Source organism: Bombus flavifrons, chromosome 15 (assembly GCF_040668555.2).
Source record: "Bombus flavifrons isolate JBK064 chromosome 15, iyBomFlav1_principal, whole genome shotgun sequence".
NCBI classification, from domain to species: Eukaryota; Metazoa; Arthropoda; class Insecta; order Hymenoptera; family Apidae; genus Bombus; species Bombus flavifrons.
The window spans coordinates 5,970,113-5,994,384 of NC_138456.1; the positions used below are offsets into that span (position 1 = coordinate 5,970,113).

General features: G+C 30.6%; 4 protein-coding genes across 8 annotated transcripts; 2 read left to right on the top strand and 2 right to left on the bottom strand.

Moving 5' to 3' along the window:
• Positions 1–316: 316 nt before the first annotated feature.
• On the bottom strand, positions 317–7,967 carry LOC138187740 (dynein axonemal intermediate chain 3). Of its 3 annotated transcripts, XM_069128872.1 has the most exons (14): positions 7,671–7,965; positions 7,334–7,549; positions 7,025–7,230; positions 6,449–6,880; positions 5,767–6,087; positions 5,441–5,689; positions 5,199–5,354; positions 4,628–4,971; positions 3,550–3,899; positions 3,104–3,332; positions 2,445–2,745; positions 1,950–2,117; positions 1,441–1,773; positions 317–602 (listed from the first exon to the last, which is right to left on the bottom strand). In XM_069128872.1, exons 2-14 carry the CDS (start codon positions 7,413–7,415, stop codon positions 393–395), a joined length of 3,381 nt encoding a protein of 1,126 aa, XP_068984973.1. In that variant the 5' UTR covers positions 7,416–7,549; positions 7,671–7,965; the 3' UTR covers positions 317–392. The 3 variants fall into 3 exon arrangements, with proteins under 3 accessions (XP_068984973.1, XP_068984971.1, XP_068984972.1); XM_069128870.1 differs by having other exon boundaries at positions 7,334–7,967; XM_069128871.1 differs by having other exon boundaries at positions 3,580–3,899; positions 7,334–7,966.
• Positions 7,968–8,512: 545 nt separating this feature from the next.
• Nrx-IV (neurexin-4) lies at positions 8,513–19,738 on the top strand. Of its 3 annotated transcripts, none has more exons than XM_069128116.1 (10): positions 8,513–8,686; positions 9,162–9,254; positions 11,449–11,645; positions 13,185–13,326; positions 13,704–14,074; positions 14,152–14,490; positions 14,570–15,374; positions 15,474–15,779; positions 16,305–16,931; positions 17,304–19,738. In XM_069128116.1, exons 1-10 carry the CDS (start codon positions 8,623–8,625, stop codon positions 18,155–18,157), a joined length of 3,798 nt encoding a protein of 1,265 aa, XP_068984217.1. In that variant the 5' UTR covers positions 8,513–8,622; the 3' UTR covers positions 18,158–19,738. The 3 variants fall into 3 exon arrangements, with proteins under 3 accessions (XP_068984217.1, XP_068984218.1, XP_068984219.1); XM_069128117.1 differs by lacking the exon at positions 11,449–11,645 and adding an exon at positions 12,216–12,412; XM_069128118.1 differs by lacking the exons at positions 8,513–8,686; positions 9,162–9,254 and adding an exon at positions 12,216–12,412 and having other exon boundaries at positions 11,514–11,645.
• LOC138187390 (L-aminoadipate-semialdehyde dehydrogenase-phosphopantetheinyl transferase) lies at positions 8,640–10,919 on the top strand. The gene is made up of 3 exons (XM_069128120.1): positions 8,640–8,686; positions 9,162–9,254; positions 9,828–10,919. Exon 3 carries the CDS (start codon positions 9,968–9,970, stop codon positions 10,793–10,795), a length of 828 nt encoding a protein of 275 aa, XP_068984221.1. The 5' UTR covers positions 8,640–8,686; positions 9,162–9,254; positions 9,828–9,967; the 3' UTR covers positions 10,796–10,919.
• Positions 19,739–20,348: 610 nt separating the features above from the next.
• Positions 20,349–23,859, bottom strand: Ctps (CTP synthase). The gene is made up of 11 exons (XM_069128119.1): positions 23,544–23,859; positions 22,889–23,059; positions 22,727–22,812; positions 22,513–22,644; positions 22,094–22,258; positions 21,725–22,012; positions 21,496–21,584; positions 21,116–21,414; positions 20,924–21,031; positions 20,624–20,836; positions 20,349–20,550 (listed from the first exon to the last, which is right to left on the bottom strand). The coding sequence occupies exons 1-11, from the start codon at positions 23,707–23,709 to the stop codon at positions 20,498–20,500; spliced, it is 1,770 nt and encodes a 589-aa protein (XP_068984220.1). The 5' UTR covers positions 23,710–23,859; the 3' UTR covers positions 20,349–20,497.
• Between the last annotated feature and the right edge of the window lie 413 nt (positions 23,860–24,272).

Genomic DNA, 24,272 nt, shown 5'->3' on the forward strand with positions numbered 1-24,272 from the left:
CTTTCATTTTTTTTATTTCTATGAGATATTTTGCTACTTTTTTAGAATTAGGGCCTATTTTGTAAAATAATTAAAAAATTGTTTTCTCACAAATTAAAACGCGGACTTCCAAATAACAAAATGTTGTACAACGATAAAATACTTTATAAAGTACGATGCACGATTGACACAAACCTACCGATGTTGTGGCAATACTGACCGATTATTTTTCACCCTCTCGAAATTTCGACATATATTTATTTTGCTAATCATTTGTCACAAGAATATGCAAGGCTCCGTTGCCTTGGTAACGTAACAGAAAAATCAATTTTATCTCGTGACCCATGTGTTAAGTATATTTTCATGCCAAGTCAAGTTACACGATTAAATTAATGTTTTATTGTAGATATCATTTATATGATTATACTGAATCTCTTCTTCGATTTGTTCAATTTTTTCAACTCGGTATCCATTGTGACGCGTATCGTTTTCTTCTTTCTTAGAATATTCTCCCAATTAAACGAATGCTGAAACGGATGCTTCTGTAAATCAGCTAACACTTTAGTCTGCGTTTCCATAAAATGGTAAATGATCTCTTCATTCGGGTCAATTCGTTGCATTTCCTTAAAATTCATTAGAGAAAGAATCATAAATGAAAAAAGATCATAATTAAAATACGATAAGGACATCCTCTAATAATATTAATCGATCGATCATAGTACACAGTAGCTGACGAAACCATTTGGACACTTCTATCAAAACTTTTATATCCATGTTGTATGTGAAATATTTTGAAACGTTAGCACTGTAATAAGACATAACTGTCATGATTATACTGATCAAATTTGAAACTTCAGTTTTGTGTAACATATATAATATATCCATAAAAGGTGTCTGTACAAGTGTTCCAGTACTTTCATCAGAAAAATTACACGCGATATAAGGCACACAACAATGGTCAATAATAAAGAACAATAGTAATAATAATGAAAGTCATGTAAATGCTCGGGAAGCTCTCTTTAAAATATTTAGGTGTATTGTATTCAACATCTTTTTTCTTGTACTTTTTTCTTGTAATAATGATACAATGATTATGCAATAAGACGAAACGAGATGAATAAATTGGACGTTGTGACATAGTGTGTTAAGTTATTATTGACCTTGATTGATAGGCAAATTAGATCAGTTATATCTAAGTTTACCTTTTTTAGTATTCTAAACTATCAAAAATTTAAAAAAAGATTCTAAAGTATTTAACTCCTCTACTACAGTTAATCGCCTCTAGTAAAATTACTCTGCTAATCCGCGTTAATCGTGTGCTCTTCGAATCATTTTTGATGAAAAAATTCAGAGATAAAATTTTGTAGTAGTTTGCCTATAGAATCTGCCTATGGAGGGATTATCATAGAATTTTCTGCTATATTTTTCAAACTATAATCCGACTTTCGTCATTCCATTTACCATCATTTCCTCTTCGAGTATAGTGTCCTCTACAGTAACTGGTTTATCGATTCTTCCTGGCACTGGCGCCACGGAAATTCGTTTGGTCTCTGGCTGATGTTTAGGGAAGAAAAGGTTTTTGGTGTGCTCAAAAATACTTTCTTGCATTTTTAATGTCTGCCGTAATTTTTTCTTCTTCCTTTCTGCATCCTGCCGTAATCTTAGAATAGGTTCACGCTGCCTTTCGAGGTCGTCTTTCTTTAAACCTTTCTTCTCCAGAAGCACTTGCTGCATGTGCTTCAACTCCCTTGTTTTCCATCTTTCACGTGATTCTTCAATCATTTCCCATGTTCTCTAAAAATTCGTGCCAATTAACGATCAAATAACAGTTTAAATTCTTTTTCTTATTATTATTACATTAAAAAGAAGTCCGGTTCTATAAGCTGATCTTTTTCTTTCAGTAATATTAGTTTTTAGTAATATTAGTTTAGTAACATTAGTTTAGTTATATTAGTTTAAAAGAAACATACTAAGCCTTTTTTTAGAGGCTCTACTAAAGGTCCAGCTTCCATTGTTTTAGTGGTGACTGCTTTCTCTTCTTCCTCTTGCTTCTTCCTCTCTGCTTTTCCTTGTTTTTCTTCGATTTCCTTATAAGCCGTTTGTGTCCATCTCTCTAGCCATTCCCTACAGCTCTTTACCTGGAATTACCCGTCCGAATGGATTAATAACCCATTCAAAGCTAATGAATATGCCATGAGGAAAAAATTGTAATTGTATTCGAAAAGATAAAAAAATTATTCTGAAGAAGTTGAAAAATTAAAATATTACAATCCTGAAAAATTGTATAATACAAAGATAATAGTGGATTAAAATAAAATAGTACAAGAAGAATAAGTGAAAATAAAGATTTGAGTTATTTAGATATATTATAGAAAATGAGCAATTCGGTAGTTTGGCCAATTTATATCGTGACGTTGATAGATTAAATTAAGTTTCAAATATCATTTCATTTTGTACAAATTTACCCTTTTAACTTGGCGTTCGATAAAATTACTCATCCATTCTACACAAGCGGTGTCCTTCTTGAAAAAAACATCGGGAGCGAGAAACATCCTTAAGATACCATTGAAATCGCAAAATCCTACGCATTGTGGAGTCAAATATAATTCGTGTGTGTATATCCCTGTAATTATGCGACCTGACAGACTCTGCATGACGCATGGTTCTTCTGTTTTCACCATGAAATCCCATAATTCGACGGTACCATCTAATCGTGTTAGAATTACTATCGTGGGGCGATAACTACCCCAAGAAATAGCAGTGAGGCTATATAAAAGGATAAATTATTTTTTTGTATATAAAAGTAAAGGAAACGAACGTGATAAGTTACATTTTCTTTTACAGGGGAACAGTTTTAGAAGTCAATACAAGATGACTATTCATGTTGTATACTAATTTCTTACTAATATCTTCGTATCAAATATCTCATAGCTTCTATATACATTTCTAGATTAGGTTCAATATAATCATAGGTTCAATAGGTTCAATAATAATATAACATATATGTATACATATAAATGTTTTCTATCTGTACAAATACTTCCGAGAGCTATTATATTTGAGATACATTATATTTCGAGAGTATTATAATTATAATGAAATGTTTTAAAAATCCGAAATGTACCTAACTTGTGATTTCTTCCAAAATAACGGTATACCAATATCCTCCTTCCAAATAGCGAATATTTTGCCACCTATGGTTGCAAGCCACGATCTATTTAGTCTAGATCTAACAGAATGTGTTATAGGACCATCGTGTATTCTTTTAAACCAACACCATCGACATATTTCCGTATTAATATTTAGATCTGTTGTGAAATCGTATCCTTCCCACGTGATGCAACCAAAATCGCCTAGAAAATCAAATGTAGTTAAATTAAAATTAAATTAATGATTTAAAAATATACAAGGCGTTTGATTTATCTTGTGTTACTTAATATTTTACAATTATTTTATATACAAAAAATTGTACCAAGACAAAGAAATTTAAGATAAACTTGTGTAGTAAAAATAAATATAATATATAATTAATATACATAAATACAAAAATACCTACAACAAAATACCTACTTTTTCTTTTTATAAATTGTTTTTTTATACCTTCAACAGTACCGACATGTATCATCGGTTTCATCACATAATCTGGTTTCTTGATAACATTTTCAAAATACCTCCGAATAGTTACATCTTGCGTTGATGGAGCAACGTCAGTGCGTTTTTTCATAAATTTCGGTGCATACATGCTCATAGTAGTTATTACTACGTTTCGACTTTCGTTTGGATGTTGGATTGTCAAGACATAATAGGGCTTGAAAATACGGTCCAGTACTTTAAACGGAGATATCGACTTTGCCAATGCTTCTGGTCTTATTACGGTCTCTTTCCTTTTCTCCTTTTTCTCCTTCTTATACATCTGCCATCTTATAAAAAATATCTTATAAAAAATCTTATAAAAAATAATAATTTCTGATTAACTCGCTAGTAATGATTAATTCAATAAGAAACTGTAAACCATATTTTAATTTCCGATTAATTCCTTCTTTTTTATATAATTTCTGAAAGTGCATAATCGTGAACGAATAAACTTTTCTGATCGAAGCTAAAAAAGATATAAAACAGATGAAAATGATGACTTATTAAAAAACAATATTCATCATATATTTATGTAACAAAATAAAATAATAAGGGATAACATTTAATTTCTGGAGAACCTTCATTTTAATTTAATTAGTTTATATTTAATGGCAAATACTTGCACTTTAAGTAAATCGTATTCTAGTTTCTGAATGTGTAATCTCTCTAATAATATTGATCTCAAAGTTGAAATAAACATATATTTTTTATAATGATAAGAAAAACTGGAAGATTATTTGTTTATCGGGTAAAAGTTGTATATCAACTCGATATTAAAAAATATATAAAAACTCGATATTAACTTCTATAATCTAATTATAACGAATACTCTGTTTTAGATGTTTTCTATATTTTATATATCTTAGTTTTTAAGTATTTTTGAAATGCTCAAAGCGTGCTCCTATTTACATACTCGTACTAGGGCTAAAGTACTCTAAAATATTAAATTAATTATGATATCCTCACAACATGTATAATAAGTAATGAATCGAATTTACTTAAAAAAAAGACCAACTTTTCATCTAACTTCAAGTTCCAGAAAGCGATCGTACCATCCTCGCTTGCAGTTACAAATTGCGACGATAAATCATTGACACTAGTGTCTTCTGGCAACGATGTAATTCTGCCACTGGAATCAAGCTGATCGTACGGAGAAATCCATATAATCTGAGTCACAGCCGCCTTCTGGCTCTCTTTTAACGAGGACATTGCAGTAGGTCTGATTACGGACGTTCCAATGATTTCCTGCATCCATATGGTCAAAGTCTTTATCGCGATTCTATGCTTGATTTGAGCAGCTGTATACACAATTACCGCTTCCACTTTCTCGATTTTACCTGGGATGTGCCATAGTACGATCTGTAATAGTTTAAACATGGTATTTTATAAACATAAAACATTAAAATTATTAGTAATTGAGGACATTAAATACAAAGATCGTAGAAAGAAAATCTCATAAGTACATTTTTATTGATTTTTTTCATTTTAATGTTAAATTATAATTATATTGTACATTAAATATTGTTATGAAATACTCATATTTTTCAATAATAATCTTCTTAGCACTTTAGATTATTAATACTTAACTGGCCATTTGCGCAACCACCTACGATCAGATTTCCATCTAGTGGACTCACAGCTACGGATGTCACTTCCCTTGGACATTCAAGAACCAATTTTGGTGTCAAACGATCGTTGAACGACCATACGAGAACAAAATTATTGTCGCAAGCCTTAACTACCTGGGACGGAAAATTCGAGATTTACTATCTTAAAAATTTAAGAAATCTAGGAAATTGGAGGAAAGACATCTTTTTTGTAGATTCACCTCCTCGTTCGATTTAGGTCCAATTAGATGTTGACTCTTTGAGTAGCTCGTATAGGCAGCAAACGCTATACCAGTCCATAATGGATGCCAGCAAAGGTCATTGATGACTTTATTAGCCACGTGCTGTTCGTCGTGAAAGCTCAAGTGTTCCTCATAGCTTACAGGTATCGGCCACTGTGTGTCTCTTATGTTCCTCACTAAATTGCCATAATCGTTCGTGTAAATGTCCCAAGTAGCATTTAATAACAACTACAATAGTATAAAGACGAGAATAAACGAGTTATATTACATATTATATATTATTATTAGATTGAAAAAAAACTAACTTGATCGCACACATAGTCGCTGAAACGATGAAGGAAACCCCTCAAAGATTCTACTTTATCTGGCGTAAATTTCGATATATCCGGAGACTTATATTCATATTTGTACTGAACCCAACAATTTGTAAGTACCGAAAGAGCCGTTTGAGTTTCCACATCTCGAACATCCGGAGTAACTTGAGTCATATTGCTTAACAGTTTACGTGGAATATTTTCAAAGATTTGACGGTAAGGGAGAAGTTCGATGTATCCATCTCTAACATCGTCTACTTTTCTGTCTTCGAATTGGAATGATGCATTAAATATATCTGCTGTTCCTATTACCTAAAATGAACCGATGATGTACGCAATACACTATCATCCAAAAGTGAACATTTACTTATTTTTAACAGAATGTAATATAATTGCAAAATTATCAAAAAGAATATTCAGGACGATTTTATCTTAAAAATCGTAAAATATTACATTATATATATATATATATATATATATATATATATATATATATATAATTATATACCATAGATTCCTTATATGTGTATAGTAAAAGTCCATTTCATTCTCCAAAAATATATTAATAAAAAGTGACACATTTGTTACAAAAAACTCTTTCCTTCATTCTAGTATTGCCTACATGATAAAAGTACTTTTATTCATTCCCTTATTTAGCCTTCCACTTTTTTACCTCGATCTCTAACAGCGGTCTAGTATTCTTAACGATGGACGCCTCGATCTCTACACTGCTGTTAAATTCCTGCCATTTCCCTAACGGTTTATAGACAGCGGTCCTCACACGATTTTCATGTTCCTCTCTTTGTTTCTGAATTTGTTCGACCACAGCATCTCGACCATCCTCCGTCAAGCATATGTAGAACTGACCTTCTTCAGTTAACGATGGAACATAACCGATTAATATCTTCGAATTCGGAAACATTCGAATCTCGTTTTTTATTGGCAGGAAATCGCTACTGTCTTCGTGGAGATCTATATTGTCTTCAATGATCTCTTTCCGAACGTATACCCAAGGATACTCGGTGCTAACGTTTTCTCCTATGACACAGCCGACTACCTTTTGTGTTAGAGACGACAAGTTGATCCTTGCTATACCTGGTGCGCCCTGAACAAGAACGTACTACTTAATAGGTTGTTTATTTGATCTAGAAAAGACCAGTGATCGAATAAGAACATAATTGAGGAATTTTTTGGGCGGAAGAACCAATAAAACAATATAAAGAAATAAAATGACATCGATTTGGATTACTAGTGAAACAGAATAGCGAATTTCTTTCGGTGGTTCGGGTACATAATCCACCGAAGCAAGACGTAGAAGATCGCTGGTTGATGGACCGGAAGCGGAATAAGAATCTAAATCGAAAATCGTTCTTCGTCTTTCTTTTAATGTACTTATGTCCAAGCGTACTGTTTCCTTTGCTTCCTTTTCCCAATCTATGGTTTCGCTAGAAATAGCTTCACAGAAAATTCTAATTAATTATATTTATAACATTTCATAAAATCAATTAGTTATGGTTAATTAAAGAGTTTACTATTGATTGACAAAATGAAAACTAACACTTTACTGCTTCCGTCCAGTCCTTTTCATATTTAGGCATGTATCCATAATCTTCAGCTTCGGAATAATCATCATCATACATGGCATCTTCTGCTAGCGCAGAATATTCCCTTTTCCTTGATTCTTCAACTGTACTTTCATATTCTCCCTGTTCAGTTTCTTCATTTTGAAGAATTTTGTCATCTTGATTAGGTTGCTCATCTCGTTTCTCTTTCTCTTCATTATGAGGCCCATGTTCATCAGCCATTATATTTCAGTTAATTATGCGAAAATAGTAGAAAAATGATATAAATAATATTAAATTATTTAAACACGTTAAACAGAAATTTGTACATACATTTCTGTCACACGTGACGTTGTCGACTATGCTATGACAGGAATCTGACAAATATATATGTATTGTATTCGATTTATAATAGTACCACGAACGAGGTACTGAACGAGACGTGAGATCTTAATATTGACATACAAATACCTCTACAATACTTGTTCATCCTACTACAGAGCATAGACTGCTTTTACATGTATCAAGTAATCTTTGGCAAACAATGCCAAGCTAAGGACTACGCCACTTGTAATCCAATTTAGGCCTCAATAAACTCTGTTCTTTCTTTTATTTAAGCTGTAGAAATATAGAATTTTATGTTTTTCGGAATTTCATAGGAAAATTTACCTTCAATTTAAACATTGATTAGGCATGTATAATCACTGATTAGTCAATACATGTATTTGACTTTATCGACTATCGGTAACTTTTTTTTAAATTTTAAGTTATAAAATGTATATATATACGTATATAAATATAAACATATATATATACACATATAAAAACATATTTCGCAACAAATAAATAATTTGATAACAAATCTAGTATACCTTTAAGATACGGAAGAATAATAATTCCTTTACATCTTACATTGCATTTTAAAAAATGTATGTACATTAAATTTCGCCAATGTGTTTAAAAAGTTCACGTTTTATTCCATCAAATTGGAATTTAAATATTCTCTATATAATTATTAATATCTTATCTTAAATAATGCGATGGTAGTATGTAATATGCTATAAGATAATCCAATATTTTACAATATAATATAATATGATATGTACTATATAGTTATAGTAGCATGTATGTGTGACCATGTATGTGTGTTGCAGTGTACGTATGAGTAATACACTAGTGAAATGACTCCAGTGAGAGCGTGAGAGAGAATCAGTAACAGTTTCAACAACGCGTCTCGCTTAGGAGTAGCTTCTCGTATGTTGCTCTCTGAAAGGGCAATGATACGATGAATACTATCAGGTGTTTTGTGTTCGTTTTCGCAATTGCAAGTAATTCATTCACCTCTGCGTGTAAGTACATATTATTATTAACTGTATGAAATTTTTCCTCCGTAAGAGAAATAATTTTCCTAAAGATGATTCAATGCAGCCAAGCCCATTTTACAACATGGCGTAGTAGAGAATTAATGTATGATAAACTTATTGAAAAACGAGCAAACTTTTGTTTCTAATTCAACCAATCCATGAACCAATATTCAACTTAAGATTTAATATTCTTTAGAACTTGAGAAATGTATTGCATTATGATCATACATTTATTGTTCCCTAATGTATGAATGTACATATATTGTTAGAGAAGCATGATATTTTATACTGATTACATAAAATAAAATTCTTTAATCCTATTATTAAAAATTGATAGGTATTTTGTATTATATAAAATGAACGTATTATATTGAATTTATAATTGTTAAGAAATTACTTTAATGATATTTGATATGTTGATGTATATTATATTATTAATTTAAATATAATTTTTAATTAGATGATGAATGTAACGATCCACTTTTGGACAGAGCTCACTTAACAGCTACCACATCATTACCTAACAGAGGTCCAAAAAATGCCAGGCTTAATGGTAAAGCTTTTCTAATTTTTTTTGTGATATTATATATTGCATTTTCCCTTAGTTATATTGTTCAATAACATTTCTTATGTTATCTTCTTGTACAAGTTTAGAAACATTTGATAATTTGTAGTTTGTTGCTTGCTATCTATATATTATATTTTGAAAACGTATGTGATGATGTATACCTGTTACTAAGATTGCTTTTCTTTGTCTATATTTATTATTAAGTTTAATAGCAATACAGGTAGTGTATTATCCACATATTATGTATATTTAAGTTTAGACATAAAATTTGATTTGTTTGAAAAGACTTAAAACTAAAAGAAATGCAATTCTCATCGACACCCACATACATTAGCCAATTAAAAGAACTCCAGACCTGAATTAGGTAAAATGAACTCACTGACTCATTGCAGAGTTATTCTGTGCATCTGATTTCTTCTTAAGCAACAAGCACTAGTCACACAAATGATCATTATTAATAATTAATTAATAATCCTTTAATGAATACTTTATCAATTAGAAATAAATATTGTTATTTATTATAAAAGTAATCCAATGTCTTCTGTCTATTTGCTCCAGGTGGATGCTAAAGAGTAGCCTGGTTTTTTAAAAAACAAGAGCCTTTAAAAAAAGCAGTGCTTTAATAAAACAGAAGCAAATAACAGTTTGCAGAACTTTAACCTGATTATAAATCAAAGTTAAAATTAATATTAGTAAACATGTTTCAAAGTATTCGGTGGGCATTCAATTGGAAGGAATGGAATCCCAGTGAAAAGGACTTTGCTTATGCTATTTCTTGCATACAGTTAGAAGAGAAACAAAGATTAGGCAGATTTGTGTTTCGTAAAGATATTAGGGCTTCTCTTGCAGGTAGATTAATGATGAGAAAATTTGTTAATGAGTATGAACATATTCCATACTCTGCTATAGTATTTGCAAGAGATGCATATAATAAACCTATTTTAAAAAATGTTTCCTCAAACTTGTCTTTTAATATATCTCATCACGGTAATTATACAGTTTTAGCAGGTGAAACAAGGAATATAAACTTAGGAATAGATGTAATGAAATTCGAATATACTGGTGGTAAGCAATTGCCTGAATTTTTCCGTATAATGAATAGAAATTTTTCACCTTTAGAATGGGAAGAAATAAATATGTTTTCTAACGACTTTGATAAAATTAGTATGTTCTGCAGGCATTGGGCATTAAAAGAAAGTTATGTGAAAGCTATAGGTAAAGGTATTACGATTGATCTTAGATCAATGTCTTTTAAAACTAATTCAGAACTCATGGAAAATTCTGTTACAACTGATACTGTTTTATACATAAATGATGTAAAACAAGATTGGTTGTTTGAGGAAACATTATTGAATTCCCAACACTGTGTTGCTATTGCTTTGCAAAAAGATGGAAAAGCACCAAATTCGCAAAAGAAAATATTTGAATATGTAAACAGTGATACACTCTTAGCAAATGCTATTCCATTATTTTCACAAGATCCTAAATATACAGAAGAATATTTCAAAAAAAAGGAACATCCATAACTTTAAATTTTATATATTGTTACATTAGTTTCTTGTGAGTAATGCTTTTATGTATGCGTAATAAAGATGTACAGATATAACAGTTGCATTTAGTTAGTGAATTTAATAAATATAGTTAGAAATATGTGTCCAAATTTTATTTTACCTCCTTATAAAATTTATTGTTTCGTATGTACACTTAACATTAACAATAATTTAAGATTTTTGAAAGAATACAGTTTTTATAAAATATTGAAATTAATTATAAATTTCAATTTAAAAACTACAAAAGATGCAATAAAAAATTTTAAATTCATTTATTTTATGTGCATACAATACACAAACCTGTTACTTTTACACATTTCCTCTCTTTTGCTTGGGAAAGGGAGTTTTCCATAAATAACACATAACATATATATTTCCAACTTATACATATGTATTTCTTTTAAATGATATTGCTTTCAACTATTTTAATACACACCTTTGAAAGGTATAACTTAAGTATTACTTGTATTTTTCAGCTATGAATATACTTAGTTATGTTATAATTATCTTAAATTCATTACATGATAATTATAGTAGTAATTAATTCTCTGATAACCCTACTTTGTTAAATATGACTGCTTCCTTAAGTTCATTTTGAGTTGCATGCATGCGTATATGTTGTGGCGTAGGCGGAAGCGCATGGACGGCTAGCAGTTCAGACTTTGGTCAGTACCTTATAATCGACCTGGGTCAAATAATGAACATCACAGCTGTGGAGACCCAGGGACGAGCAGTACAAAATGAGTATGTTATGGAATATGTTATCAGTTATGGTACAAATGGCCTGGACTACGTTGATTACAAAGAAGAAGATGGTAATGTTAAGGTAAACTGAACCTATACAATTTTTGACTCAGTGTCTGTGCTAATATAGCCATAATCCATGAGCAGATTTGTTAAAAAGGTATATTGCATTTGGCAACTAATATTAACTAATGACTAACAAAACTCATAGCACTGTGATAATGCAAAAGACTGGGTTTTTGAAATTCAGTATGATATTAGTTAAGTTTAAGTTTAGCATGAATGAAGTAACGAATGAATTTCCATAACACTGCATCATAAAAACTTCTATGTAGGTAGATACTGTTTGCATGTTTAACACAACACTGTTAGTATGCTTCTTCATTTGTACAAATGAATACACAACAGCTATATCTTTTTCATGCATTTCATACCGAATTTCTGAATGATGTAAATATTATTATGAAAAATAGAATTTTATGTGTTATAATATAAAATATTTATTAAAATAATTATTTATTAAAATATAAACACAAATGATAATCATTATGTTACCATTTTCCAATGACTCATAACACTTTCTTTCTCTTACTTAACTGCTTTGCTTCTACTCTTTTCCTTTTACACATGGACATGGGGCTGGGCTTTGCAGGAGGTTCTACGTGGTCACCAGAGCTTAGCAGTTATGATCAACATCTTACTGTGGAACTGGGGGACAGATATGAGATACGCAGCATAGCTACACGAGGTCGTGCACATACTAATGAATATGTGACAGAGTATATTGTCCAGTACTCTGATGATGGGCAAGCCTGGGCCAGTTATGAAAGCCAGGATGGTGTAGATGAGGTATTAATAGAGATATTGACTATAAAGAAACGTAGAACTTTTCTGTACAGAATCATTTTTATCTTTTGCTCCAAGATATGATATACTTGCTACAATATTGTACATATGTAATATAACATTTACATGTTATACGTAGCAACGTATTTTTCAGTAAAAGAATTATTTCATTATTTCTAAAATTATATATTTTCAGTGAGAAATACATAGCAGAAGTGCTCTCTTTTTATTGGTGGAGGCACAATGGGAACTATGATTCTGCTTTTATATGTTAATAATTTTTTAAATCTCACATGTTTTAAAAAATTAAAAAATATGATTTCCTTAATTTCTAATAAATGCTCAAGCATATAGCTTGAAGATCTTTTATCTATTTGTGAGGATTTTTTCTTAACTATTAAACACTATACATATATATAATTATTTTAATAATTTACATTTTTTACATGATACTTTCAATAGAATGTTTAACATTTGCTTTCATGCTTCTGCACTTATAAATAACAATGCTATACTAACATAACTATAGATAAAAGCATGCCAAATGTCTACCAACCTATGTTTAATTTATTTATGCATTACAATTTAGGCATAAATGTTGTACTTAAATCAAACATAACCAACTAACAGATTATGTAAATGTTAACAAAAATTCCAAAGTTTTTATATAACATTATAAAAGAAACACTTTGTTTTTGAAATGATTATAGTAAATTTAACAAAGATTGCATTTCATTATTAAACAAGGATACACGTCTTCTTTCTTTCCTTATAGATGTTTAAAGGCAACATAGATGGTGATACTATAAAACTTAATAAATTTGAAGTACCAATTATTGCACAATGGATAAGAATAAATCCAACCCGATGGCGGGATAGAATATCGTTAAGAATAGAATTGTATGGATGTGGTTATGGTAAGCAATGACATACTTTTAAGAGGAAGTTGTGAATTTTATTGAGAAAATTAGCGACATTCCATGATGACTTTTTTCAAGAAAAACATGAAACCATACAAAACCATAACTTCACTACGATATGGAAAATCTACATAAATCAGAAATTGACACATTTTTATAGTTAATAAAGTAATGTTTTAAAGAATTATCTCTTTTTCTAAGATAATAATTACTTTCTCATACCAAAAAATTAAAATAATAGTGTGGTTGTTATTTTTGCAGTGAATAATTCTCTTAAAAAAATGTTTTAAGGATGACTAAATTTTAGTCTTCCAAATCAAGAAATTCTCTTAATATGCCAAAGTCTTTACTTAACTAATTTTTTCTTTTTGTAGTGTCCGACATTCTTTCCTTCAATGGTTCATCTCTTTTACGGTATGATTTATTGAGAGAACCAATAGAAACTGACAGACATTTCATACGCTTCCGGTTCAAAACGAACAATGCAGATGGTATTTTAATGTACTCTCGCGGGACACAGGGGGATTACATAGCTTTACAATTAAAAGACAACAGAATGATATTAAATATAGATTTGGGGTCTGATATCATGACTAGTTTGTCTGTTGGTAGCCTTTTGGATGACAATATGTGGCACGATGTTCTAATATCGCGTAATAGGAAGAATATTTCATTCTCTGTAGATAGGGTATTAATTAGGGGAAGGATAAAAGGAGAGTTTCATAGACTGGATTTAAATAGAGCAGTAAGTAGCTAAATAATGAATATGTTTTATTACATTTTCAAATCTATAATATTAATTAATTCAAATACCTTCACCAGTTATATATAGGTGGTGTACCTAACAAACAAGATGGATTGGTAGTCAATCAAAATTTTACAGGGTGTATAGAAAACTTTTATTTAAATGCTACTAGCATTATTCACGATTTAAAGGAAACAGGAATTACCGGGGAGAATCTAAGATATTACAAAGTGAATACGCTTTATAGCTGTCCAGAACCACCTATAATCCCTGTAACATTTTTAACACACGGCTCATATGCCAGACTTAAAGGATACGAGGGAGTATCTTCTTTGAATGCTTCCCTCACTTTTAGGACATACGAAGATAGAGGAATTATTTTATATCATCAATTTACTTCACCTGGTTTTGTAAAGGTTTGTAAATTTATTTTCAGAAGATGAAGATTTTCTGTATCAAATACATATTAATAATGTTTTATATTGTATATATTAGCTATTTTTGGAAGATGGTAGATTGAAAGTTGATATTCAAACGAAAGGAAGTCCTCTAGTAACTTTAGACAATTTCGATGAAAAGTTCAATGACGGAAAATGGCACCAAGTTATATTAACAATTTCAAAGAATAACCTTATCCTAAATGTTGATGGAACACCTATGAGGACGAGACGTATATTAGATATGATCACAGGACCTGTTTACATGATTGGTGGTATGACAGGGATAGAGAGCAACCGTGGTTTTGTTGGTTGTATGAGAATGATTAGTATCGATGGCAACTATAAGCTACCAACCGACTGGAAGGAAGAGGAATACTGTTGCAAGAACGAAATTGTCTTCGATGCATGTCAAATGATGGATCGTTGCAATCCAAATCCATGCAAACATTCTGGTGTATGTCGTCAAAATTCTGATGAATTCTTCTGTGATTGTGCCAATACAGGATATACAGGGGCTGTCTGTCACACTTCCTTGAATCCTCTATCATGCGAAGCATATAAAAACATAAACTCAGTCAGTCAACGAGCAGATATCAAAATAGATGTTGATGGAAGCGGTCCTTTGAAACCATTCCCGGTAGTTTGTGAATTCTATACAGACGGACGCGTGAGGACTATTTTGCGACATAACAATGAACGCATTACACCTGTGGATGGATTCCAAGAGCCGGGTAGTTTTGAACAAGATATCATTTACGACGCGGACATGGATCAAATCGAAGCTCTTCTTAATCGATCCACGAATTGTAGACAAAGGATCAGTTATGAATGTAGACTTTCTAAACTATTCAATTCTCCAGGTAATTATTTATTAATCTATTAACAGAGATTTAAATGTATGATTTTCGTCGAAGATTATATATTTTGTATTTGAATAACGTAATATAATGTAATTTTAGTACCGCAAGGAGATTATTTCAGACCAAACTCATGGTGGGTCAGTAGAAATAATCAAAAAATGGACTACTGGGGAGGAGCATTACCAGGTTCACGTAAATGCGAATGCGGTATACTTGGAAATTGCGCGGATCCTACAAAATGGTGCAATTGTGATGCTGACTTGGATACTATCTTAGAAGACAGCGGAGACATCACTGAAAAGGAATATCTTCCAGTTAAACAATTACGATTTGGTGATACTGGTACACCGGTGGACGATAAAATGGGTCATTACACGCTTGGGCCACTTATTTGTGAGGGAGATGGTAAGTTTAAAACATTTTCCACGCATTATGCATGTAAACCAGAATATTTAATTTATTTTAAATTGTTTGTAAGGTTCTAATTTACCTTGGTTGATTACCAAGGTAAGGTCAGGTAAGATTCATACCATTTAAAGTAATTATTTAAAAGATACATTTGCAAACATTTAAATGTGTATCGTATCTTTGTAAGTACATTAGATACTGTAAAATAATAGTAATTAGCATTTTAATTATTATTGATTCCCATCCACTTGTATTAATGCTCAAACTTTTGTAGTCACCTCTATTTATTTGTACTTGAATAACAAAAGTATTGATAATTATTCAGTATAGAGGAATCAGTCTCAATAATATTTACTTTAATATATAACATAGAAGTGGTCATCTTTCTGGGTAATATTTTATTCTACAACAAATTTCAAGATCAATGTTATTGGAGCTGATCCCTCTCCCTCCTTAATCCTGTATAGTATATCCTATTCTTAATCCTATATAAAATAAATAAAACATTTCGTTTTATTGTAGATCTGTTCAAGAACGTAGTAACATTCCGCATCGTTGATGCTACCATCAACCTACCAACCTTTGATATCGGTCACAGCGGTGATATTTATTTCGAGTTTAAAACGACCATCGAAAACGCTGTTATAATTCATAGCAAGGGACCCACAGATTATATAAAGATTTCTATAAATAGTGGAAATCAAATTCAGTTCCAGTATTTAGCAGGTAGTGGCCCACTTACGGTCAGTGTACAAACCTCGTACAAATTAGCTGATAATCGATGGCATTCCGTGTCGGTTGAAAGAAATCGTAAGGAAGCTAGAATCGTAATCGATGGAGCGTTAAAGAATGAAGTAAGGGAACCTCCGGGGCCAGTAAGAGCGCTTCATCTCACATCGGATCTCGTGATTGGCGCCACGACAGATTATAGAGATGGTTACGTTGGGTGTATCAGAGCTCTCCTTTTGAATGGTCAGTTGCAAGATCTGAGAAGTTATGCTCGTCAAAGTTTATATGGTATTTCTGAAGGTTGTATGGGTAAATGCGAAAGTAATCCGTGCCTTAACAATGGCACGTGCCATGAAAGATACGATGGATATTCTTGTGACTGTCGATGGACTGCATTTAAAGGTCCAATTTGCGCAGATGGTATGTTTCTCTCCTTGATAAAAATTAACATAAATATTAGGTTGTCCGAAAAGTGTCTTTCTTTTACAGACAAGTCTTTTACAACAACGCATTTTTATACAAATATGAAACCTAATCTGTCGAACGTTGTAATCTTTATCTTGATAGAACAAAATGGATCATACGTAATTCGATAAAGTAATATAAAACGGAAAATGTTATGCATCCTTTATTTCCTTATAAAACGAAAGAAACTTTTTGGAAGACCTAATAAATTTTGGGAAATGATAATTCTTTATATCTCGTTCTGTATGATTCTAAAACTATTAAAAATTGGGTATTGAATATTGTGTATTACATTGAGTTTTAACGTTAAAATTTGTTTTATTATAGAAATTGGAGTAAATATGCGTCCAAGTTCAATGATAAAGTACGACTTCATGGGTAGCTGGCGTTCCACTATCTCCGAAAAAATCAGAGTTGGTTTTACAACAACGAATCCTAAAGGATTTTTACTCGGCCTGTTTTCGAACATCTCTGGAGAATATATGACAATTATGGTCTCAAATAGCGGGCATTTGCGTGTCGTTTTCGATTTCGGTTTTGAACGACAAGAAGTTATTTTCCCTAATAAGCATTTCGGTCTGGGACAGTATCATGATGTTAGGGTAGGCAGGAAGGATTCAGGAGCGACACTCATTTTGCAAGTCGATAATTACGAGCCAAAAGAATTCCCCTTTAACATTAAAACCTCAGCCGATGCACAATTTAATAATATACAGTATATGTATATTGGAAGAAACGAATCCATGACAGAAGGTTTTGCTGGTTGCATATCTAGAGTAGAATTTGACGATATTTACCCTTTGAAGTTACTATTCCAGGAAGATGGACCTGGAAATGTTCGTTCTTTGGGTACTCCTCTCACGGAAGATTTTTGTGGCGTGGAACCAATCACGCATCCACCTGATATCGTAGAAACTCGTCCACCACCGCAAGTAGATGAAGAAAAAGTTCGAGCTGCTTACAACGAAACCGACACCGCGATTTTAGGAAGCGTGTTGACAGTCATTATTATAGCATTAGTTATAATGACAGTACTTATAGGAAGATACATGTCAAGACACAAAGGCGAATATTTGACCCAGGAGGACAAGGGTGCTGAAATAGCACTGGATCCAGACTCAGCAGTAGTTCATTCTGCCACTGGTCATCAAGTTCAAAAAAAGAAAGAATGGTTTATTTAAGTACGAAGTTAGATATTTCGCTATGTCGATGCTAGAATATATAGATGAAATTATGCTTATAAGTGCACTTTGAAGTGTCGTAACAAAAGATTTTATAGGAAGGATAAAAAGAAACATAATTCTACTGTTTCGATTTAATGACAACTGTATTAAACTGGAGACTGGTAAACTTAACTAATTAGCACGAACAAATTTATCGAATCCCTTATAATAATGAAAATATTAAAAAATAACTGGACATTAAACATTTTCATTTTATTGATTTTCGTCATAGTAGAATTATCACAGGAGATAATATAAAAGAAATAATATAAAATTATGAGTTCAAATATTACGTTAAAAAGATGTAAGCATGTAGAAATATCTTATTTGTATTAAGTGTACCTTTGATATTTTTTCTGAATACTTATTAATGTCAGTCATCATATAGCTAGGAATAAGAGGTAGTAAAAAATCTTTCGAATTGCAGACTGTTATTACTTTACATTATGAGGTGCATAAATATTTATTATGTACATTGAAATTTAGATTGACCATCGCGACAGAATACTATGTTAGGTTAGTTACTTGTTTAACATTGTATTATTTTAAAAATGAGAACAGTTACTTGTTTCTTTTTTACTCTGTTATATCAGAGTTTTTACCTGTTAGCGTTAATCGTAAAAACATCAACAAATCAACTGATTTTGAAACTCATTAAAAAATTTATTGGCTATGCTATTTTTCTATCAATGACAACAAAGTTATTTGTACATATATAAAATATTTCTAAATCTTCAGAAATATTTCATTACATGTAAAATACTTTCTTCTCTCTTTATTTTCGCGAAACGTGTGTTCTCAGTATTATTCGTAATGCTTACCGTCCAAAGTGCATTTTACTTTTTCTTTATATTTATTTTGTTTACATTTGTTTATTATGTATTTACAGATATTTTATTTCTTTCGTGAAGTGTAACAATCCGAATTCTATACTATAACTTAACATTAATCTTATCAAAACTAATATTCGTATACTATACGTGTAACAGTGAGAGTGTGCTGTATATATATCATTTTTATACAAAGGAAATGTTTTACTGTAAGAATATGCCAGTGTATATTTTATATACTGTATTCAGCAGAACGCATGTGCTGCTAAATAAAGATAAAAAGTCGTGATTATGATTTTGTAACAATAAGTCCTTGATAAAAACTAGTTAGTTGAAGCACATAGTTTGTAACAACAAAGATTTTTGTAGAGTTGCCATAAACTTAATTTTACACTTTCACATATAAACTACGAAAAAGTTAAGTGCGATAAAAGTATCCAACGTTCCTGAAGAACGTAAAATTTTATTTTCTCATAAAATGTAAGATGCTTTAATTTTGTTAGTGAAATTCTTAAAATATAACAATTAACGAAAATACATTGTACATAGTAATAGAATTACATTTTTTAACTGGAATTATAGAAACTATATATGTAAGTGAGAAGAAAGCGAACGAAATATGCGATGGTTATAGAAAACTAATAGTTTAACTATCAGTTTAAAATAATATAATTACAGAAACGAAAACCAATAAAAACACTTCAACGAACGAATCTCATTCATTAATATTTACCACAGAAATAACATGTTTACGATTTTTCAAATTTGTAATTCAAATAAAATTTTGATGCTAGAAATAGACTTCTTTATGTTAAATCAATATTTAATAATAATAATAGTATTATTACAAATTTCATATTATTTATTATAGAAAATTCTTGCTCATAGTAGAAGTCTAATCTATTAGAAATTTGCAAATATTTAAGCTTTTCATTTATTTAGTATAAATTATTATCTATGAATTCTTTTGATTACATAGTATATATTGTACACGTATTCGAACCTCCGTCAACCGATCCTTTCAGCAACTAGTGGTAATCGTGTCAATACATAGATAAAATATAAAAATACTTTATATCATAAAATATATAAAACTTACTAATAGAAAAAACAAATTCTTCGGATCTAAACACGAATCTATCTTTTTTTCAAGACATATGTATATTAAAAATTAACTGAAGAATATATTTCAAGTCATACATATCGTCATATCATTTTAAATAAATAATTAATTAGATATGATTTGAGTTATTCATGTTACAAACATAGACCTAAGCACGATTGAGGGAGGATTAAAGTACAATTATATAGTATAAGTATATAGTATATTATTACGCATATATTTGAATATGTATCCAAAACTTTGTTCTAAAATAAAAAAATTTTGTAATATCAACATACGTACATATATGAACATATTAGTACTTCATTATTAATTACTCAAATTAATATAATGCTACCACTTATACTAGCCTCGCTCATTATTTGTTGTTTCATCGTCATCAACTAGATTTTCGGTATCTATTAAGAAGGATAAATTTTAAATAAGATTATAATAACAGAAATTACAGCACAAAAATTCATTGCTTATTACCTGAATCATTATCACTGACCACTTGAGGTGAAAGTTTACAACCTTTGGCTAAGTAATGTTTTAATTTACCAACACTGGCCAAAATTAATCCTAAGAATGGGGGTGAAGGTTTTAATGGTCTAGACAAATATTCTGGGTGGAATTGCGTTGCAACATAGTAACTATGTCCTTCCAATTCTGCTATTTCCATACGTAAATTTTCCTCATCATGACCTAACATAAAAGAAAGGCAATATATATTAGTTTAATGAACATTAAAATTTGTTAAAATTACAAATTAGAAAGTGAATGTTAATTTACCTACGAATTTCAATCCAGCTGCTTCTAAATCATCGATATACTTGGGATTAATTTCATATCGATGCCTATGTCTTTCTTCTATAAAATTCTTATTGCCATACAGCTGCTCTATATATGAAATAATTCAAAACACTTATGAAAATGAAAATACATTATATTACATAACAAATTTTTAAGCAAGAAATCGCTAACTTATAAGAGAATTATTTTCTGTAAATCGAGTGCATCTTTTTCCAAGCCTCATGGTTCCACCCATTTGTTCTGGATTATATTCAGGCATGTCTATAACGAGAGGATGATCAGTTTCTGGATCAATTTCTATACTATTTGCATCCTTTATGCCTAAAACATTTCTTGCGAACTCAACTACCGCCACTTGTAAGCCCAAACAAATACCAAGAAAAGGTTTGTCATTTGTTCTACACCATCCACATGCTTCCATTTTTCCCAGCATACCCCTTTTACCAAATCCACCTGGTACTATAACACCACTAAATATAACCCAATTAAGATAAACAAATTTGAAAGAAATAAAATGTTATAAAATAATGATAGAAAGAAAAATAACTTACTTGCTTCTACAAAGTTGATGCCAGGCTTCATGGTATAGTACAGGATCTATTGCTTTTGTATTGTGTTCTAAATTATCAGCCTCTATATACTAAAATTATAGTTATTCAGATATGACAGTAATCATTATATATAACAATATATTTGATAAGTCAAATTAATATTTAATTTTAATCAAAATAAATGAAAAATAAATAAAATTTAATATTTAATAAAAAGCGGACACTTTACTGTTAATTTGAGTTTGTAGCCAACTTGAATACAAGCATGTTGCAATGCTTTTGTGACTGATGCATAGGAGTCTTCTAATTTTGTATATTTTCCAACTAACGCGATGTTTACTTCTTTTCGTAAATGATCAGTGCGATCCGCCAAATCTCTCCATTTTCGCATAAAATATCGGGGACGTGGCATTCCAATATTTAATTGTAACCTGTCATTTAGGAATTCAATAACACCTTGAGATTCCATCAACAAAGGAACACGATATATAGATGACAAATCATGTATTGTTATCACCTAATCATAATACATCAAAATTTCTATTAGTCTTTTAGCCAATTTTCTTAAAGTTTTATTGAAATGATTAAGGAATATCACCTGTTCAGGAGCAACATGACAAAAATTCGAAATTTTTTCTTTCACACAATCGCCTATTGGTAGTTCAGATCTACAAACTATGAGATCAGGAGACAAACCCAAACCACGTAATTCTCTCACACTGGATTGAGTTGGTTTTGTTTTTGGTTCTCCTGTAGATTTTGGCTAAAAAAAAAACAAGAAATATTCAAGAAACTTATAAAAAAGAAAAAGTAATATTTATATCCTTTATATATACATTTTTGCATTCTAAACAGGCATAAACGTTATTTATATGTAGTTGTAAATTTTATAAATAATAGTTACATAATTCTAAGGATTAAGAATAAACTACCAAACATATGCTTAGTACTTGTCATGAATTCAAAGTCAAGGTCTAGAATGAAAAAAGAGTTACTTAAATAAAAAGAGTTTCATACTTGTGGCACTAATGATACATGTGCACAACAGAAGTTTTCTTTTTTTACTCTAAATTGAAATTGCCTGAAAGCTTCTACAAAAGGCATTCCTTCAATATCTCCTATGGTTCCACCTAATTCAATAATGCAAACCTGAAATGAATAAAATATAGATTAATTTTGTATCTTTTTCTTTTCACTTATTTGTAAATGTTATTGTACAACATGAAATTACATCTGGTTTATCACCATCCTTTGTTACAGATTGTTTTGCAACTCTTTCAACCCATTCTTGAATGGCATCTGTTATGTGTGGTATTACTACAGAATAATAATAAGCACTTATTATCAATATGAATTATACATTAACTTTATGTGTCTACAAAAAATGTCTTGCCTTGAACTGTTTTTCCCAAGTAATCGCCATGTCTCTCCTTTGATATTACATGTTGATAAATTTTACCTGTTGTGATATTATTGTCTTTGTGTAAAGTAATATCTAGAAAACGTTCATAGTTTCCTAAATCAAGATCTACCTCTCCACCATCATCCAACACATATACTTCTCCTGAAATGTAAACAATTTTCATGTAATCAAACTAACAAACAAATTAAAAATATATTTTTTAAAAAATTAGAGATAATATCAAACTTGAAAACAAATTTCATAATAGTTTAATTGTACACTGAGGAGTACAATAAAATCTTTACATATATAAATAACAAAATTAATAAAACTTTTCTATTAAAATAGACATAGTCACAAGTTTATACAATAACAATTTAAGCTTTTACAATTTTTGCAATCGCTATAACTTATTAATCTGAAGCAGCATTCGTACATAATAAGATGCATAAATTTCATTTTGTGTTAGAATTAAAAATGCTGTTAGAAATATAGCACGTGATTATAAAATTGGCGGTAGCAAGGTGTAAAATGGCTTCTCACACCACATGGCTGTATAAAACTTTAGATTTTCGCAGAAGTATTTTCGAACATGTCATTCTAATCAGATAAAATGTTTAAAAAAAATAAATGTTTAATAATGTACCGTGTTCGTATGGAGAAAAGGTGCCGGCATCGATATTTATATAAGGATCTATCTTGATAGATGTCACATGAATATTGCAATGTTTAAGTATAGTGCCAAATGAACTTGCAATAACACCTTTGCCGACTCCGCTGATCACACCACCGGTTACTAAAATATATTTCATATTTTACAAGCGATCTATTCTACAGAAAATGTTTGCATCAACTTCTCCATACGCGTCTGTTATTCAAAGTTGTTCGATTTCATTGAGTGATATCTGGATCCAATGGGGACGCGCAGCCTACTCTTACTGTTAGTCCGCGATAAGAAGACTAGGCAAAGGAATGCTAATCTGATTGGTTATTTCTGATAGACCTAATAAAATTGTAAAGATAAGTACATATATTGGCCAAAAATATCACATATACAAATATGATCATATAGCAACGCGTGACAGTCAATGAAAGAGCCGTCCCACATGTTGTACTATTAGTACTATTTACGATCAAAATTTATGTGCCACTTATATTATTTGAAAAGATGAGAGAGTTATGGCGGGATTTTTAAACGTACGATATAAAATATTCTGAAATTATTATATAGAAACTGAAGCAATGTACTTTTCTAATGTTTATAATTTCCTAGCTTTATAAATCCATGTACATCGTTTAATTCTTTATAGTAGTTTTAGTAATAAGAAAACTTTAAAGTAATTGAACTGTATAAATTGTTTCACCTTTTCCAATA